Below are 20,062 nucleotides of genomic sequence, written 5' to 3'. Positions count from 1 at the left end.
AAAATAGGGAAACCGAAGTGTTCAAATCGAGAAAATACCAAATTGTTGTGAACCGTCATGCAAAAAAGCCCGAAAAACGTTTGAACAAGGCTGGCCTCTAATGATTATTCCTAAAAACTTTTTTAAATTCGCATGTAACAAAGAACGTCCTCAAAATATGAAAATCATCGTGGAAAAACGGAAAACATTAACATTTTTTAGCATGACAAAATATACTATTCTAACGGCTATTTTTTCACAGTTTCAGTTTGCCTCGCACATGTGGAAAAATACGAGATGCGATGGCAAACGCAAATTATTTATCGTAAGCGAAAAGAACTTCAAGACATTTCAAACCTTCACTCGACAAGTAATATGCAATCCAAGGTATGATGATTTAACTTAAAATTATTTTATTACAATTTTGATTAAAAGTATGAAAATACTAGTATATAAATTAGATTACTATACCGGTGTCTCTTTTAATTTTCAGAGTAATGAAAGCAATGTAACCGGTCAGGAGATTACCCTGACTGTGTCTGTAACTAATTTGCATATCGAGATTACATATAATAATAATGGTATACTAATAAGTTTTCTTTAAATTGCAGAGTTGTGAAAATAATACAGACTAACAAGAGAATCTCTAGAGCATATGTTGTAATCGATCCTAAAGTCACATAGGTGCATATATAGTTGTGAGTTCAGAAATAAACGAAACGTCAAAGAATTTTTTATAAAGGCTCAAAAGATTCATCATACCGTTGCCTTACTTTAGTTGTTCAACAAGTATAAGAAGCGGTTGCCCACAATCAACAAAAATGTATACGTTGGCATTCGTACATTTGAAATTTGTCAATGCTGTCTCAAGTAAGAGAGTTTCTTTTGGCCTAACTTATTGATTTTTATCACAAAAATGTGATTTTAAATTTCGCTAGTACTGCTGCAATCGAAAAAAATATCTTCGCACAGTTTCAGTTAGGTTGTTATATATTTGAAAAACGTAAAAAATTAGATTTTACTAAAAAAAACTTTTGTAAGAGAGGAATATAATTTTACGCTAGTCAAGTAATTATTTGCAAGTGTTGAACAACTGTTTCATTTTTTTAAAGAATTTTCTAAAATTTGATAGTTAGGATATGTGGAAAGTAAATATGAACAATGAAATTGCAATATAAAATTCTTTATTGAAGAGATGTTTTTATTTTTGGAAACGTAAAATCTATTTTTTTTTTTGCGACGATGTGATTTATCCAGAAAAAGGCAAGAATTATTAGTTTTAATACTAATTTTTATAAGGGCGATACGTATTAATATCTAAGACTAAGAAATAATTGTATGCGCGTCTCATTAAAACTATACGAAAAGAGAGAAAAGAATGGTATCGCATAATCGCAACGATGATCATGGGTGTTGAGATATGTTATAGAGTTATAAATTGTAAAAAAAGAAAAAAAAACACATTTTTCCAGTGTTCTCATTAATTGAAGATACATAGATTTTTACACAGAAGAAAGCTTCTAAAACGACGCTTGTTTTCTGCTAATACGCGAACGCTCAGTTTTGTTGTTAGCCGAGCGCAAGTTTCTCTAGTTTGCAATAAAAGATAGAGGAGTTTAATTATTAATTTTTGAAAATTCGTTAATCTAAGACAAGAAGCTTTTACATTATAAAATGTTGAAATAATAGCGTGTCTACTTTCATTGTCAAAAAAGCTGAGTTTAGAAATTAAAAAAAAAAAATGAAAAAAAAAAGAAAAATACAAGCGCTCAGAATATCAGCAACTGAGATCTTCGACCCTTCTAAAGGGCAAATACGTACAAAGTATTTTAATAATCTTATTAAGTTTTACTTTTTCTTCCTCCTCTCGCGAATTCCAAAAAGCGTCTTTTGTACTCTTCGCAGTTTATTTTAATGGTCGCGTTCTTTCACCGATTTCCACGTAAGTTAGAAACGACCTATCGAGCCCTAATGTTGCTTTCGCTTGAAAATTAACTTACTCGTCATACTCTTGTCTTTCGACTTTCACTAGTTCAATTAATAGTAATGCAGTCTTTTCTTTTAACGCACGTATTTCATCCCTATAGTTTTACTTTATAATTATAAACAGTGAAGTTGGTTTGGGAATATTTATCAAATACGCCATTCTCAAGTTTCTCTTTTCTTACTACCTTCATTCCATAATTTTAAAGTGTCGGAGTGTACATCAACATCAAACAGAGTATAGGTTTCGTGACAATCAATTTACAGTAATAAATAGTTGCGCGATAGTGAGAAAAGTGCAAAATGGACAAGATCCTTGACATAACAGCTGCACTTCTCAGAGATTCTGGGATTAAAGTGGTCAAAGCAGTCGAGACAATCTAACATTTAAATAATGCTTTAACTTGAGAATTCATTATTCATAATCTATAATTAATAACTTTGCATATACAAAAGTGTCTCGAATCTGCTTAGTCTTGCAATGAAAATAAATGCCAAAAGCAATAAACGAAACAAAACAAAAAATCTAACAACTCTTTCAAATAACTTGAGTCTTAAAGACGATATTGTGCGTCAGAAAAAATTAAAAAAAAAAATCAAAATCAAAAATGAAAAATACATTAAATACTGGTTTACTTGAGACGTACTTTCAAGCACAAAATACACTTCTTATAATGACAATAAATACTAAACATTGGTCCTAAATCAGCTGTTATGTGCAAGTTAAATTATTTGCGATCGGTACTGTAAATTCATTAATTTCTATTTTACACTTTTCACAAGATGTTTACACAAACACGATTTACCGAAATGATCGTGTAAACTCTTAAATATAGTTTTTGAAACATGTTTCGCAGTTCTTATCTTCAGACCTTTTTTTCGCTCGACATTCTGAAGAGAGTATTTCAAAGAAGAAAGTTCAGAGTAGCCAGTTTAAGAAAACGAGAAATGCTGTTTTACAGAGACATCGCGACTAGCACAAACTGGCTTCGTTCGGAAATTTAGACGCAACTTCGTGTTTTCTTGATATCATTTAAAAGACGTCCTTTTATACGTGTACTAACTTCGGTTTAACGTATGACGCTAACATTGACAATAAATAAATTACATGATGATAAATATATAAAAATAATAAATCGATTTCGGTAAAATTTCTTTTGAAAATAAAAGAAAATTAATTGAATTAAACGGTAGAGTTTTTGACCATTAAACTTCGTTTGCATTCTCTTCAATTCACACGATTAAGAAGACGTCGTAATTAATAACGTATAATTACATATATATTCTTTTTTTTGCACTGTAACTTATGAATGCAGGAGAATGAAAAAGATTATGAGAAAGAAAATCCAATCGAATCTTTGTAAAGCAGAAAGTTAGATTTTCCATGCATTCATAGTTTTTTTTTCACCCATGCAGTTGATTTCTGTTTGGGTTATGACTTTTTACGCAGTTATTTCAGAAGTTAAATCATAAGCTTCGTAAACTTTAAATTGATACGTTCAAAATTCATTAAAAGTAAATAATTTTGAAGAGATTAGAAATTCATTACAGTAATATAGAAACTAGAAACCTCTTTAAAACAAATTACACTAATTTTTTACAAGAACTTCTGAAATATTATGAATCGCACAATATCAAATTTACTTACAATAATATAATTCTTTTTTTGCATTTTTTTTTCAAGTCCGTCTTGTGTCTAACGCTTACGTTTGATTTGTAACTACAATACGCGTAATTATATTATTTTTTCTTGGGTTTTTTACCTTATTTATATTTTTTTTTTCGCTTTCTGTGCATTTGGTAAATATATATTTATATATATTTATAGATAGAATATACCTAAATACTTTAACAGTGGACGCCTACTACTTTACTAAACCACTGCAGACTTCTTATCACATTCACTTCCATGATTTCCTACTAAATGATATTTTTTTCCTTTTCTATGGCAAACCAATTAGATTTTTACGCACTCACAGCTCGCATGTTATTACTGCTCATACAGCAACAATTGTTTATCGAACAAGACTGAATTCAACCATATTGAAAATCGCTCACTATTGAAAACAGCAAAACCTTCATGATTTAACAGTTGATGAGTTCCACTGACTGAAATTTAACTTCTGGACTACTGTGTCCTAGAAATAGAGAAAAATACGAATATTAATTTAAAAATTTTGTTTACAAGTCATAAAGTTTGTATATTTTATGGATTGAATATGTACCTTTCTTCAACGATGATATTCTCTGATTTAACGCCTTTTGTGTCCTTGACGACGCGCAAATTTACGGCTTTTTCTGTAAGATAGAAATGAGAGGTGAGTTACTGTTTACTTATTTTAAATTGATTATAAGATTACGAACAAAACAAAAAGATGAATACCTAATTCTTTTAGGCGAAGGTGTTGGAGTATGCTCGGCGATGACAGGTAAAACAGACGTAAATTTATCAGTTGGCCGTAATAAGCGAGCTGTTCTGGACGATAATCTCCAGATAAGCCTCTGCCTATGCGGTGTTTGTTCTTGAGCATTGTACTTGCTCAGTATTGCACCCACAGATTCATGCGTTGCAAAGAAAGTTGCATCGGAGATCTGAAAAAATACCGTCGATTGTAAAATTTGTACTTTGGTGCTTTTAAGGATTTGATTTTAATAAGAATAATACATAGAGGTTCATGCTTTACCTTGCACATTTTTCTTATCTCAGCCGCAAATTCGACCAACCTCAACATCTGTTGCGCCGGAGTTGGCGCATCGTTCATGGATGAGGGGCCGGGCATGCTAACCATATTCTTTTCAGCGTTCGATTCCAAACGTTTCACAGCAGCATCCAAATAGGTACAAAGAAGAACGAGAGCCACTTCCGATGGTCTTACGCTAGAGCAGTTGCCGTCGCAGGCTACCATTTCCAGACGTAAAAGCAATTCGGATTCCTGTAAATTTATAAAAATTGTATTATAAGGAGAAACGATGAAAATAAGATTCAAAGTTGGCATAAAAAGTGAGTAAAGTATTTTACACATACCGTGACCATACTGGCATAAAGATCTCCAAGGCCAAGTTGCGATGCAGCAGTTTGGAACATAATATTGAAGAGACGAAGGAAAGTGAGCGGAGTGATAGGTTGCGTGCCTGGAGCCCATTCCAGTTTATTGCGAATCACTTCAGACATGCGTTTCAAATCACCACCAGTGCATTTGCACTGAGAAATGGAGACCAGGTGATCAGCGTCGAGGGATTGTTGGGCCATTTGGACGGCAGCTATGTGAAAGGAAGAAACGCTAATACATGCCATATGTTTTGGCCTGGCCTTCATTTTGGTCAAGAAGCGGTCCATGAGGTTGATGGCAATGAAGAAAACATCTGATGGAAGATCGTACCAGACTTTGAGGCATCTAAGTACATGCGCCGAACCATCTCGTGACCCAATTGTGATTTCATCATTCTGTTGAAGAAAAGCAGATTGTGAATAAACTACTTAGAACATTGAAAATTGTTATGAATAATTCATTTACTTTGTAGATTTTTTAAAAAGAATTTCAATGAATTTATGTTTAACACATTGCTACACACATTATGCCTGTCATAACCTCAAAGAAATATCTCAGTTGATTGATTTGAACAAAATATAAGCACAAAATGTTTGATACGCTGCTTTGAAAAATATTATTTTCTAAATATTTGTGTGCCATGCATATAACTAAACTCGAAAAATGTTTTGTGGCAAAATTATTTTGAGGTTAACATGCAAAATATAATTAAATCTAAGCATGGCAGGCATATGAATAAATAAATAGATGTAATATTATGATAATCACCTGAGTGGTTGCAGGTAACTGGAGATTGGGCTGAAATTTGCCTTCGAGTAGAAGAGCTTCTTGGAGTTGCTCGAAGAGCGGTTGGATTGCATCCGGCACAGGCGAGCCCGAAGTATCCATTCCTGCAATGTGCGACTACTAGTGTTAACGATGATCGATGGGATGGAGTGTAGCTTGACGTTGCCACACAGTAGAACAATCCAACGATGATCGTCACACCACAAGAATGGTCCACCTGGCTAGCCTGATATCTGCAACAGGGAAAAATAGCAACTAACATTAGCAACCACTGGCATTATGACTCATTTCACTCTTGCGAATAAATAAATATTAGTTTTAAAAATGTTTCCAAATTTTTCAACGCACTCGAAGCAACGTTTACGCTTCGATCAAGCTTGGTGGTAGCAACAGAGTAGAAAATTCAAAGCCTCCCGAAAATTCGAAAGTTCTGGCACGTATCAGCAAAGTACCTACATAATGAATCACACTAAGCGCCAGGAGGACCCCGCAGAGCTGAGTGCATCATTCATCGAGCTCTTTGTTGATCAACAGAGTTGTATAGTAGAGTAGTAAGTATAAGTGTCTATACTGGCACGAATGCAGACAGCAGCGTTGAAATTTACCAGCGGATAGTGTGCGTGAAAGTGCCGTTTTCCGCTATACTACGCAGTTTCGAAAATTTTCGTGACGCCGTTCTCGTATCGTTTTTATTTTTACGTTTTATCGTTTTTCGAAGTTCTAACAACTCGAATGTAGGTCGAACCGGTCTTCGCGCTTATTTCGAAAACCATCAGAGCTGCAAGCGGAGAGTGCAACGGCAGGCGTTACACAAACCCTCGAGATTCTTGCGCATACCCGACAACAACAACGACAACAACCTGTGGCAGTTCTCTCTCTCTCTCTCTCTCTCTCTCTCTCTCTCTCTCTCTCTCTCTCTCTCTCTCTCTCTCTCATTTTTTTCGAGAAAAAAAGAGCGTGAAATATACGCGCTGTATGGGACAGCTGGTTGCGGAACGATTCGAATCCGACCTCGTTCGATCTGACATTGCTCGAGGAGGTTCTGCCAACGAACAGAAATTATAGTCGCGTCGCGCACAAACGGAACTGCGCGCCGCGATATTATGCAACAGGCCTTTCTTTACACGCGATATACGCTGCGCAGGCTTATAAGTACTGCTCGGACAACGACCGCGAGTGCAATTCAGTCGAAACGGCAAACACCTTGTTTTTATGCTCGAGGGAGATATAAATCACCACCGCACGCATATGCAATGGTTGTTGCTGCGGTTTCGTTTGAGAGCCATTTTTAGGCCTGCAAGGCGTTGCAAAAGAATTTTATAGGTATAGAGGGTCGCACAAAGCTTACGGTTTTTTCTCATTTGTCTACTCTCATGGCCGGCCGAAGACCGCGCGGTCGGAGAACGCGCAAGGGACACCATCGGAAAAATTGAACTCGAGAGAGTTCTAAGGACTCGCGTTCGAATATATAAGAGTACCGATTTTTAGTCAGAAAGCAATGCATCACGTATCCCGATCGGGCCTCGGGGAGTAAAAAAATCGTATACACGAAGGTTACGAGCCGACTGCGGTGACTAAATAACGAATCGAGACTTCGAGGCCGATGATGGAAGCGGAACAACGATGTTAAAAAACACACAGTCGCTGCGGCCAGACCGAACGTCATCGGAGAGAATGTTTTGCTCGTGACGGAAGGTTAAAATTAATGCGCGCTTGATGATTCGTAAGATATAGTATAACTCGGCTTTTAATTATTTTTTCGGGACTGTAATGCAACGTAACGTTTATATACGTATATGAGGTATAGAATATAGGAATAATTTGTTCAAGACACGTACAGCACTCATACGCATCGCGGTGTGAATAGCCAATGCAAGTATAATGGGAGCTTTCACTAAACAGTTTTTCACCCGACACGTTTCTATGAATCTCCCCCAGAGACTTTCTTTGGCAAATTACAGTTAACTCTGCAGTTACAATAAGGTATTAAACAACTCACTCTCGCGCGCGCGTGTGTGTGGGTGTATGTGCGACGAATACTTGCGTTTGCCAAACTTTGAACTGCGCATCTCCGAATAGCTGTTGATGTTTTTAACTTTCCGTCGATCGATTAGATAAGTATATAACCGACGTCGAAAACATTCGACTGGGAACTATAATCCGTCGGCGGCGAGACAATAACGAAATTGTCCGAAATTCAACTACGTATATCAGTGTTGACTTGGAGTATCCCACTTTAGACGTCAATTGCTTCGAAATGATACAAGTCTATTGATAAATAGAGAACGATTCTCGAGTGAGAGTGTTTTTTTCTCGCGCACTTTATCGCGAGTTTGTTCACCTCGCGCGCGCGCGCGCGCGCGCGTGTGTGTGTGTGTGTGTAAAAGAGGTTTAAATCCGCACCGCGGTGAGTTTCTTGCTGCCTTGGGACTTTGAACGCGACGTGTTGTTAATGAAAACAGAATTATCAAGCAGTGTAAACAAGATCAATAATTTATAAGATTGCGCGCGTTCTCTCTCCGCTGTTTACCCGCGGCTTGTAATTAAAGAGATGTCTCGACTCGTATACCTGTATACTATGTAAGTCTTGCGCACCTCTTGAACTCTGTTAATTACGACTGCGATAAATAGAAATAACGCGAGAACATTTCAATCAGTCTAACATCGAAATGTTAGACTGATTGAAGTAGTCAACGCGACGCAAATCTTTTTTTATACGCACAAAATATGCTTGCTCAGAAACTGAAAATTCTTATCTGGATACGTTTAAACAAAGGAGCTGACGTCGTTCCGAGAATAATTTGACTCATATGAAAGAGTTCGGCGGCCGATCCTTATCTTTGCATTCGAGCATCGGCGAAAGTGATAATACCGAAGATCAACAAAATCTGTATTTATCTCGAAGATCAATACGGTATTATACGCTCTGAGAGCAGTAAATTACCGCTCATCTCATGATAATTAAAAAAACATCGGCGATCATTCCTTTCATCAATAAACAAAGTCTCATTAAATACGCACACGCCAATTTCGTTGATATCTGACCTTCGCGCAACTGCATCAACAAATAAATCGCGTTAAAAGCGTTTTTTATTTTCACAAAAGCTCGGGGGACAAAGCAAAGTTATTTTTCGTCCAGTTTGTCATTGAACCTACTTCGCAGCGCCACGGTGCCCTCGAAAGAAGGAGTAGAGAGAAAAAAATAACGGCGTCGATCTCAAAAATAGTGTTGCTCGTCGTCTCGTCGCCACTACGTAGTTCACAGTACAGGCAAAAGAAACTCGATTTCCCGCCTTCCCCACCATCATCTCTCCACAGCAGCTTAGTATAGGCCTCTTTATCTATATATACTTATACGTGATTCCCGGCACAGCCGAGAAAGTTTGCCGAAATTGCCAGAAGGTTCGCGCCGTTCGCTTTTTATATAGCCCCAGAGCTAATCACAGCACGACGTATTCGGGTTGTAAGCTGGCTTTCGCACTTTGCTCCGGAAATTTATGAGCTGCGAAGTATGAACTATTATAGGAGAGCTCTGTTTTTTGGAGTTTGCGTAATGTGTTTGTTGTTAAGCCTGCGGGACGTGTCGTAATGGAACGGAGTGTTCTAGAAGAGTAACGAAGCCAGTTACATGCTCTTTTATCGAGCCGGGTTTTTCGCGTAATTTTACGGAGATTAAAAGGAACGTGCTCGTTAATTATGCAAATGCACCGAAAATTAGTTCAACGTACATTCTGTAGCGTGTGATTACAACCTTTCTAGACTATAACCTTGAAACGTCTAGGCATCGTGCAATTGCGTAAAATTGATGACAAAACATTACGATCGCTCAAGTGCACATGCATAATTACAAAATATTTATTAACAGAAAAAATAGCTATCGGGATGCGTATACTTTCTTATACGTATTATACGTGCACAAATAAGCATATCGATCGAGTGACTCATATTTTTACCGGCCTCAGCGAGAGGAGACACGTTCAAACCCGTTTCGGAGCACCCACTCATGCCATGCTTCTTTACTCGCTCGAGAGGAACATTCTAAGCGAACAATTTTTTTTGCTTCCGCAGAAGCAGAAGGGCCTAATGAATTTTGAAAAATTCTAAAAGGTCATTTCTGTCTTAACAACGAACTCGCCCACACTCCCAAGTCTATATCGGGCCGCTCGATCAGTCGTTATAAAAAGGACAATAATCAGCAAAGGAAATCAGGACGAAAGCTAGCAAAATGCAAGGACACGCTACAACGAGGCCATAAGCCGTATACCGATAAAAGCCGTGTAATAGTGCAATAAGGCACTTCTTAGGGCTAAGGAGGCCAGGGTCGAAAGTGTGGGCGCGGTGAGATTGCCGTAAAATTCGATTACGTCCTTCGAGAGCTACGGCAGGCCTCGATTCGTCGCTTCCTAGTCCACAGTCTACTATACCTATGCGTTATTTTCTATATTTAAAAAAGGACGGGAGAGTTTCGGACGATTTCCAGAAATTGCGCGTCGATTTCTCTCTTTCTGCATAGGTCTATGACGAATCGAATCTCTTATCGCACGCTTAGCAACGTTCGCGCGTAAACAAGTTTACCGAGAAGATGATTATGAAATTTTGAAGTTTTCTGACGCAAAGAGACGACTTCCGAAGGTGCTGCGTAATGCGAGATTCGTAGGTTGCGGGTTTCGCGGTTCTGTTTTTCGGCGGTGGGAGAAATCTAGCGATGGAAAAGTCTAGAGCAACGCTTGTCTTATTTTTGGAGCACTGACTTATGAAAGAAGCTCGACTTCTTTTTTTTTCATTGCAAAAACTCTGGCGTGCTTTTCAACGAGCGAACGTCATTTATTTCATCAGACGCAGAAGTATCGAGTTATGTCCCTAGCCGCGATCAATAGTATCGCTTCATCAGTGTATATTTCATCAGTGTACTCCCCCTGAATCAACGCTTCTCAATTAATCTTAATAATCAAATTTTTATTCATAAAAGTTTGATATAAAATCTCCTATTGTAATGCAAACAAAATTAATGCAAATCATCATTTCTTGGTGCAATTAAAAACAGTGGGCACTAAGTACAGTTTCAAAGGCGGGGAGCCCTTTGTGCTTCTCCCGAAACTATATCAGCGGAGAGGCACGTCCCGCCTACGCCCTATACCACTGACGTAAACAAAGGCAGCGGCAAGAAAATCGGAAAATTTGAAAAAAAGCTTAAATCCATGAATGGCAAAGTCGACTAATGTATGCATACTCACGTTTATCACAGAAAGTAGGATGAAAGACTCAGTACTTCGGTGTAGGTACTGGTACAGCAGCGCAATGCAGTATACGCGCTGGCTTCACGACGGAACAAAGAGAGAGAGAGAGAGCAGTGGTGTACGTGAGTTCGAGCTCGCGCGCTCCAAGAACGGCTGATGCAAGCGAAGGAGGACTGTGAAAAACAGCCGAGGGCCGGTGCGAGAACGAGAGACAAAGACGGTGAGGTGTCGTCGAGATTCTCTTCTTGGCTTCTCCTTGAACTTTCACTGTGTTTCACTAGGTTATTACGATGATTTCTTATCCGTTTCGATTCTTCGTTCGACGTAAGTAAGTATTGTAAAGAGAATCTTAATCAGTCTTGCTCGTTGCTCTTCCTAGGCGGAATGTGTGAATACTTGACTCCTCTCGCGCGTTGAGTGTTGAGGCAATAAATAATAAATAATAATGACTTGGAGCTAGTTGCGTTATTATGTACAATAAATAAATAAATAAATAAATAAATAAGTCGAGGATTTTCTTTGCACTTCGATGTAATATCGTCTAATAGAGTTCGTGGTTTCGGGAAACTTTGTGAATTGACGCTAGCAGCGTTTTTCCTTCTATTAGAACCCGTCCCGAGCGCCTCATAATACGACACTTCACAACCGACTCTTTCAAAATCATCCCAAGCGCGTATCACGAATACGCGCGAGACCTGCGTAAGACGAGGATGCGCGCGCACACGGAGCACAGTTTATTCACACAGGTGACTCCAGTCGCTTCCAAGCCAACGTTCCGAAACAATTTGAGAAATCCTTCTCTCTCACTCTTGAAAAATCGATGCTATCCTCTTCACCTTTTCCGTTGCACTATTACGATCCGATCAGCGTCTAATGGCGCTGGCTTCTCTCTCCCCGTCTTCCTTTGTGCGTCGCTTTATCGCAGCGTAGCACTGAGTTATATTGTACTTGTTCCGTCCGCGTCGAGCTTACTCTGCAAGGTTTCAACTACATCTGGCCGTTTCGCCGGTTTTCGGGGGGCTATAGCCTCGGCTTGGCTCACTACTATACCGCTATACGTACGTATCAAGCGACCACACATCCAAACAGGTCTCCATATAGGTGTGTACGCGAGCGTCGTCGCGCAGCTGTGCGTACGCGCGAAGAAGAGAGGGGGAAGAGAGCGAAGATAGCCGAGGACGGCCGAGCTCGAGCCGAGCCTCGTACGATTCGAAGTTCAGGGACGTATATTCGACGGGTAGCCTTGCCGCGGGAGCCCCTGGCCTATGCCGCGCCAGGGTTTTTTCTATCTATCTCCCTCTCTTTTACGCCTATACTTATAGTATACACTCGCAAGCATCAGTGGAGCTATTTTAGTGCGCGGGACGAATCGCTCTTATTCGTGCGTTTACCGGGCGCATTTAGCATTGCGCGCGATCGCGCGCTGGGTTTTTTCTTTCAACGTCGAGTTTGACGTTTATTTGAAATGGAAAGAATAACTGCGATGGGGGAGAGAGCGCTGGCTGTACTCGCGGAGCTGAGGCAACGAATGACGCTAGTATCACGTACATATGTAGGGTACACTCCGTGCTGAGCGGAATTGTACGTGCGGGGTACAGAGGGGAGCACAATAGGTCAACTCGCGCTCCTCAATGAAAATTAAAAGATTTATCTATCGATTTTGGTACTGGCTTTTCTCGGATTGCGAGGCCTGGTGTACTGTCGAAGTTTTCCTCAAGTTTTTCAAAATATATTCAAACGGGCAAACAGCTGGTGTATACACTCGAACGTTCGTAGTTTAAAAATTACATTTCGTGTTTGAACGTGACTAAGTTTAATAAAGGCATGGAAAAGCTACACATGAATAAATACTTCACCGAGCATGAAAAAACGTAGATAAACTAGACGGTGAATTGTAGATAAAGTATAATTTCAACGGACTGTCGAGTGCCTGAATCCAGTAGCTCCGAAACTTGACCGTATACGCATCAGCATATAAAAGGAAGTTGACCAATGTACGTGTTATATAAAAATGGGTCAGCACACAAGTATACTGTTAAGCAGGAGCGTGCATCAGAATTACAATTCAACGTTTAATTGGCCCTAAGTGCTATAATTTTCTAGATAAACTTTTCCGATAGACGCTAATAGCCATATTGATGTAGAATAGCGCCCGATGTACTGCACCCATCTCGCAACCAATTTAATGATAATTTTAAAATCTTTGTAGAACATTGAATAATTTAATTAAACAATTTATTGAATAACGCTGAATAGTAGCGTAGCTAGCGATTTTTCGCAGACAAAATTACGTCATTCAACGTGTGTTTTTATTCTCTGGGAGAAAAAAATCATGTGATTTACGTATTTATACAGTTTTCGAAAGGCTAGGATATAGGTCTATTTATATATTTATCAAGTTCAGTTAGGGGATACTCGCTCTACGTTCGACAAGACAAAGAGAAACTCCACCGAGAAGGGAGAGATGGCAAGAAAGAGTATGATGAAAAAGAGTCAGGGCCGTAGCAAAACCTTGGTAGACCTTGCGCTGGAAGTTATTTTCGCGCTGCTGGCGCTTTGCGGCTGAATCACCGATAAGCCGGCTCATTTGGCCGGAATAAAATTTGAAAAATCATCAAATTGATTCATTCTGTAAAACACAGAAAAATTATATCGTGCTCTCGATCTAGCTTACTTCGATAAACACTCGAGTAAGGGAGGGAAGCAATGACGAAATACATTTTTCGTGTACAGTCATTTTTACAATGTTAGCTGAGATAATGTAGTTGCGAATGGCGTTTTGGCTGCAGTGCAGCTACTTAGAGGTATAGGTGTGGACTGAATGATTCACAAAGCAAGCTTCACTCGGCTCGAAAGCAATTTTCAATCGGTGAATGATTCATTAATACTATTAAATTTATGCGGCGCTCTCTAAAAATAAATCTTTGCCTGTGTTATGTTTTAATGAGAATATATCGCTGAAGTTGAATTATTCAGTCAGTAGCTAATAATTACTATACGTACAGTAAGTGCAGATCAGTTGCAATTTGAGTTATGCAACTCCATAAACGGATTAATAATGTACGTTATGTAACTGGGGAAAGAATTAATTCCGGAATTCATTGAGAATCTGTGCAGGCACGAACTCGTTGTATGACGAGTTCGGTTAAATAGTTATGTAAACGTACATTTAAAAACGTCGATATTCGTATTCCTATCATCGGCTTAACGCATGTTTATAGCATATATTAATGCTTAGTAATAATAAGTTTTTAAGAATTATCGCAATGAGCTGTGACGGTAAGTAATGATGGTCAGTTCATCGCATGATCCTATAAATTAGATATCGCGTTGCAAATTTTTCTTACGATTTTTAGAAAATATACGAATTATGTTAAACAAATTATGCGCAATCGAACGTAATATAACGCATATTATGGAAATAAAGCTAATTCGGCTTATTTAATCTAACAATCAAATTTTATAGAGCAGGATACTGTGACATACTCGTTGCCTATAAATCATTTTCTGTTAATTTCTGCGTGCAGCAAATATTTAACCTTAACACACTTCTAACAGAGTAAAAATGGTTTTTAATAATTTTTCACGCATCGTTAATTCATTATATTTAAACGTACGTTTTTGGAATATAGAGAAATCAACAACTTGTTGCCTTAGAGCAGAAGTTTCCAGAAAAGAATATTGTGAGACAGCCGATTTCGGCGCTTTCGTATATTGAAACACAGAGAATGCTGCTGTCTGGCCGATTAACGGTGGAAGGAGTAAGTGAATGACGTAACGAATACGTATCGTACTATCTTAGAATTGTGCGTGTTCGAACACGCTCGGGCCGCTCAAACACGTGCAGACGATATACACGTGATAGTGAGTCTATTTAAAAAGCATATTCTGCTAACCTTCGTATTTGAGCACACATCAAGCGTGGAGATAATTCCAGAAATCTTGGAAGCCTATAGTATGCGCTGAATGTATCGCAAAATTTTTAAAAATCGGACCACCGGACCTTTTTATGTTTATAAGATTATTTTGCTACAGTCGGATATATTTTATGTATTTTGCACGATGTATCTAATGAAAAATTTGCATATATTGATTGTAATCTAACTCTAGTAATAAACATTTGAGAAATAACAGTAAAACGTTTAGAGACGCGGATACTGAATATTTCCTCTGTACAATGTACGCATTTTACAAACGACGAATCGACGCAGTGTAACCAAATACACAGTGAAAGTTTTCTACCCGTCCAGACACATCCAAATTCGTCAAGACACGACTCGTCTTCGTAAAAGCATTTTTCACATACATAACCTACTTCGTCGCTGGTGTTAACATTTTTTATTTTCTGGAGTTACAAAGTGTGCACTTAAAAATGCAAATTCGTTATTTATTTTGTTGGACTTATTAATTGAATATGAAGAAAACATCTTTGACAACGAATGATGCTATGAAAAATGTAAAAGATAATATAAAAAGTCGGGTATCGTTAACATTTATTTAAATTATCTAAGTAATACACTTTCATTTCAAAAACGTTACCTGCTCTCAATGTAATTCGATAAAAATATACGCATCAAGCAAAAAGTAACTTCAATGTTCCCTTCCGTGGCGTCGATAAAACAGATTTCTTCGTGGTACACCGATTAAAATTTTTTCAAGTTTTGGTACCAAATATACCTTGGTATTCGCTATTTTTATTTGAAAGTTGTTGAATAAACATTCTACTAACATTTAGCAAAAAATAATGAAATCATTTCTATAACCGTTAACGATTCTTTCAGAAACGTATACTGCAACGTCTTTCAAAACAAGTCTGCGTTTTTAGATAAAAACTTGCATGGTCAGATTTTAGATCTTTAAATATAAATCATACGATTAAAGAAGAAATTTAATTGCTACGCTGTTAAAGTATTAAAAATCTCGAAATAAAAGCTGAAAAATATTATATTTCAAAACAATTGGTTTTGTATTAGAATTTTAGTACGGTTCATTTTGTACTGCAAATTTGTTTATTGGGCACGATTTTTCAAGTGTTTTTTTAATTTCATGAATTAGATAATAACGCTAGTTAAAATTTTCATTATAATGTAAAAATGATGTTGCGTTACTCGTTTGATAATTCAACGTTGATTGTGTAATTTAGAAGCTACACTGTTAACCTTTATTTTCCGTGTCTATTGAAACAGGGAAATCGTTATAATGTAATTATTGCAGAAGAACTGTATACATTGAGAAATGAAATGTCTCGAATGCGTTTATCGATTTTCAGCTTCTAATCGAATAAGTACTTTTCCAAATATTAGTGATAAAATTTTTATTTATGACCATATACATAAGCCTTTTAAAGGCTTCCTATAGTCGCCCCGATCCTATAATTTGTCCCGATTGATTTATTTTAACAATCAATTATTTCACGTATGAGTTCGATTCTCATCCTTGTATAATGCAGCGTAAGCTCTGTAAATAAGAAAAAATCGATACATATGCATAAGTTTTTTTTTAAGTGTGTCATTACGGATAATCGTCGGCGAATAGCAAACGATGTTCAATTGCACATTAAAATTTAATCTCCGTTTTTAAATCAGATTGATAATCAAGGTTAAAGATTGTGAGCTTGTTTATCTCTTAAAATTCAACAACTAAGTCATCTTTAATTTATTGATCGTGAAAATGTTCCTCATCATTTTTTAGATCGAAAAAATCGAAGATATACGTATATATGACAGAACGATAATTTTGCAAACAGTGATGTATGTAATCGTACATACACCTCATGTTTTCGAGAAATAAGTCTCCCTTTGTCCGCCGAGTATTATTTTCATTTTCAAAACGAAAGAGATAAAATCGCGCAAAAGCCCGCAGATTTCGGCGTTCAATGTAAACAACATCCTTATCTCTGATCATCCTATCAAAATTTAAAAGGCGAACTTTGCTTTCGTGACGTCAGACGTCATTGGACTCTGCGTTCGACAGTCATGATACTTGGTTATGCACACAACCGAAATTCGATTAACGATATTCGGCATTCGAGGCTGGAAATTTGCAATTTCATTGCGCGTAAGGGGGGTGTGATAATGTTGAACGTCGCGCGTTACGTGAATAACTTTTGTCAGTAGTGCAAAATTTGCTTCGTGTTATCGGACTCACGAGTTTATTAAACATTCCGCAATTGTAGTTCATACTTCCCTCTTTGTTTACAAAGCGCGACATCACACTGTATTATGCCGTATAGCGTCATTCGAATGCTCAATTACATGCATTTTCTGCGCCAGCAACAATCGAAGCTTCCATTATATAGACGCTTTGCGCGGTGTAAACACGCAAGCGAGCGCCTCTCGGCTGTTACCAAGCGCAGTATATAGCGCTATTCTCCCTATATACGAAACAAAAGCCGTCAGCCCTCTCTTTTCGCAAAGTCCGCGCAGTAAATGCGATGACGCAGGAGAGACTCAGCTGCTGCGATTAGCGATGATTCGTCAGTCGAAAGTGGTAAACATTACGTATTCGCATCGACGTCGAGTCCCATATCGCTCGTAGTATACAGGTAGTAGGATATAGAGCTGCGCGACTCGGGAGAGAGACGCGAGAAATCAATACGCGCAACAACAAAAACAAACCCAAGGCGCGTGTCTGCGTATAAAAAATGCGAGACTCGCGCCGGAGGCCAGCTGCAGCGAGAGAGAGAGAGAGAGAGAGAAGAGAGGCAACAAAAAAAGAGGACGAGAGAAAATGCGCATTCCGCAGACTGCTCTTTCAGCACGCAAAACAGCAACACTCGGATCGCCGCCACTGCCGCCGTCGATGTCGTCGCTAGGTCTCGTCTCTCGATTTCCATCTCCCCTCTCGCTCGAACGATCTATCTATCGTATGAGGCCACATTAGCATTATCTAACGCGCGTACGATACGGAAAAGAAGGCGAATCGGGCACATCTTTCTCTGAGAGAGAGAGAGAGAGAGAGAGAGAGAGAGAGAGAGAGAGAGAGAGAGAAAGACAAAGAAAGAAGTCGGAGCTCTCTCGCTACTACGCACTTGCGCGAGAGAGCGAGAAAGAGAGCCCCGCGAGAGCGCGTCAGTATAGATAAAGGCGAGTCAGTGGCTGACGATGTAGGCTATGGAGAAAATATACAGCGATTCTCTCACTCACCCGGATGCGTTCCGCTGGCGAGCTTCAACTCAGGAGATCAGCCAATGCCCCTTTGTTTGTTGCTCCTCGGTTACGGGGAGGAAAAAAAGAAAAACGACGCCGCCGAGAGGGAGAGAGCTACGGGTCTCGAGAAAGAGCCGTGAGACTCTCGCTCGTAGCGGGGCCGAAACTGGGCGCTGCTGGCTGGACAGAAACTCTAGCGAGCTACGCCAGTACCCTCTCTCTCCCCCCTACACTTTGACACTTTCCGCGCATGCATGTATGGGAGCTGCTCTGTGCACGGATAAGGATAAGGCCAAGCGCTGCTGTATGTTAGGCTGCGTCCACAATTGAGCGTATACGTTAGGGTTTACGTAGAACATAACGTTTTGGGCAGTACTGCCAATCCACTGTAGCAGACTGCAGTTGAAACGAAGGAACACACCTGCTCAAAATTTAACCTATAAAAATGTTTAAATTTGAATTGTATGGTAATAAATTGTAAAATTATTTTTTTAAATAAAATTATAAAATTTTGTAAGAGAATGTATTATATAATAAATTAGTGTCTGATTTAAAAACAAGGCCCACCATTGTCTCAAAAGGGAAAGGAGAATAAAAAATAACGCACATTTCCAAATGAAAATTTTATTATTATAATTAGTTAAATAGCATAGGAAATGATTGTATGATTATGTTCTTCATTGTATAAGTAAGCGATTAATAGCTTCAAACTGAAAGACGAATCATACGTATTTTATTTTAAAATAACTTGAAATTTTGCTCATGCTAAAACTTTGGGCTAAGTTGTATAAAACATGCTCTAATCTTTGTGCTGCATGCGAGTTACCAGCAAAAACTCTTTATTTTTTACCTTGTGGAGATCATTTATTAGGCTACACATTTAGGTAGATAATTTTTATTATAGCAGCAGGAGTTTTTTAAGTCAGTAAATAAAATATTTGTGTTTATTATTTTAGATTAAAGCATGCTTTATACAACTTGTCCCAAAGTTTTTATCATCAAGAATATCGAATAGTAAAGAGTCATAGAGAACAATTAAACAAAACTGCCCATCGATACTTATTTGCAAGACATCAATTCAAAATGGCTTTTCTGAAGATTGAAGCAATATATTGTAAACCAAATTTAATGTCAAAACTATGTTCAATTAATTATAAACTATATGCTGGACAAAATTTTAGCATGAGCAAAATTTCAAGTTATTTTAAAATGAAATACCTATGATTCGTCTTTCAGTTTGAAGCTATTAATCGCTTACTTATACAATGAAGAACATAATCATACAATCATTGCCTATGCTATTTAACTAATTATAATAATAAAATTTTCATTTGGAAATGTGCGTTATTTATTCTCCTTTCCTTTTTTGAGACAGTGGTAGACCATTTTTTTTAATCAGAAACTAATTTATTATAATACATTCTCTTACAACATTTTATAATTTTATTTGAAAAAAGAATTTTACAATTCATTACCATACAATTCAAATTTAAACATTTTTATAGGTTAAATTTTGAGCAGGTGTGTTCCTTCGTTTCAACTGCAGTCTGCTAAGTGGATTGGCAGTACTACCCAAAACGTTATGTTCTACGTAAACCCCTTGTAAACCCTAACGTATACGCTCAATTGTGGACGCACCCTTAGGGTATTACATGGATAGCGCTGGTTGGACGGCGAGCTGCGCAGATGCGTGACTGCTTAGACGAGGCTGATATTGGTGAGTGCTGATGGCTTGGGTCACGAACGGTTTAGTGACGAGAGAGAGAGAGAGAGAGAGAGAGAGAGAGAGAGAGAGAGAGAGAGAGAGAGAGAGAAAGAGAAAGAGAGAGCAGACCTTAAGAGTTCTTTCGCGGGCGGCCGCGATTCGTTCGGGAGGAAA

At 38.2% G+C, this 20,062-nt stretch overlaps 1 protein-coding gene across 3 annotated transcripts; it reads right to left on the bottom strand.

Moving 5' to 3' along the window:
• Positions 1–1,146: 1,146 nt before the first annotated feature.
• Positions 1,147–18,429, bottom strand: LOC100115571 (cyclin G). Of its 3 annotated transcripts, none has more exons than XM_031933552.2 (7): positions 18,181–18,429; positions 5,781–6,031; positions 4,988–5,407; positions 4,647–4,895; positions 4,346–4,554; positions 4,188–4,260; positions 1,147–4,100 (listed from the first exon to the last, which is right to left on the bottom strand). In XM_031933552.2, exons 2-6 carry the CDS (start codon positions 5,898–5,900, stop codon positions 4,215–4,217), a joined length of 1,044 nt encoding a protein of 347 aa, XP_031789412.1. In that variant the 5' UTR covers positions 5,901–6,031; positions 18,181–18,429; the 3' UTR covers positions 1,147–4,100; positions 4,188–4,214. The 3 variants fall into 3 exon arrangements, with proteins under 3 accessions (XP_031789412.1, XP_001600259.2, XP_032453667.1); XM_001600209.6 differs by lacking the exon at positions 18,181–18,429 and adding an exon at positions 11,033–17,967 and having other exon boundaries at positions 2,058–4,100; XM_032597776.1 differs by lacking the exon at positions 18,181–18,429 and adding an exon at positions 6,147–6,184 and having other exon boundaries at positions 2,058–4,100.
• Between the last annotated feature and the right edge of the window lie 1,633 nt (positions 18,430–20,062).

Source organism: Nasonia vitripennis, chromosome 1 (assembly GCF_009193385.2).
Source record: "Nasonia vitripennis strain AsymCx chromosome 1, Nvit_psr_1.1, whole genome shotgun sequence".
In the NCBI taxonomy this organism is placed as follows: domain Eukaryota; kingdom Metazoa; phylum Arthropoda; class Insecta; order Hymenoptera; family Pteromalidae; genus Nasonia; species Nasonia vitripennis.
The sequence above is the reverse complement of the archived record's forward strand: the minus strand, read 5'-3'. Positions and strand labels throughout refer to the sequence as shown.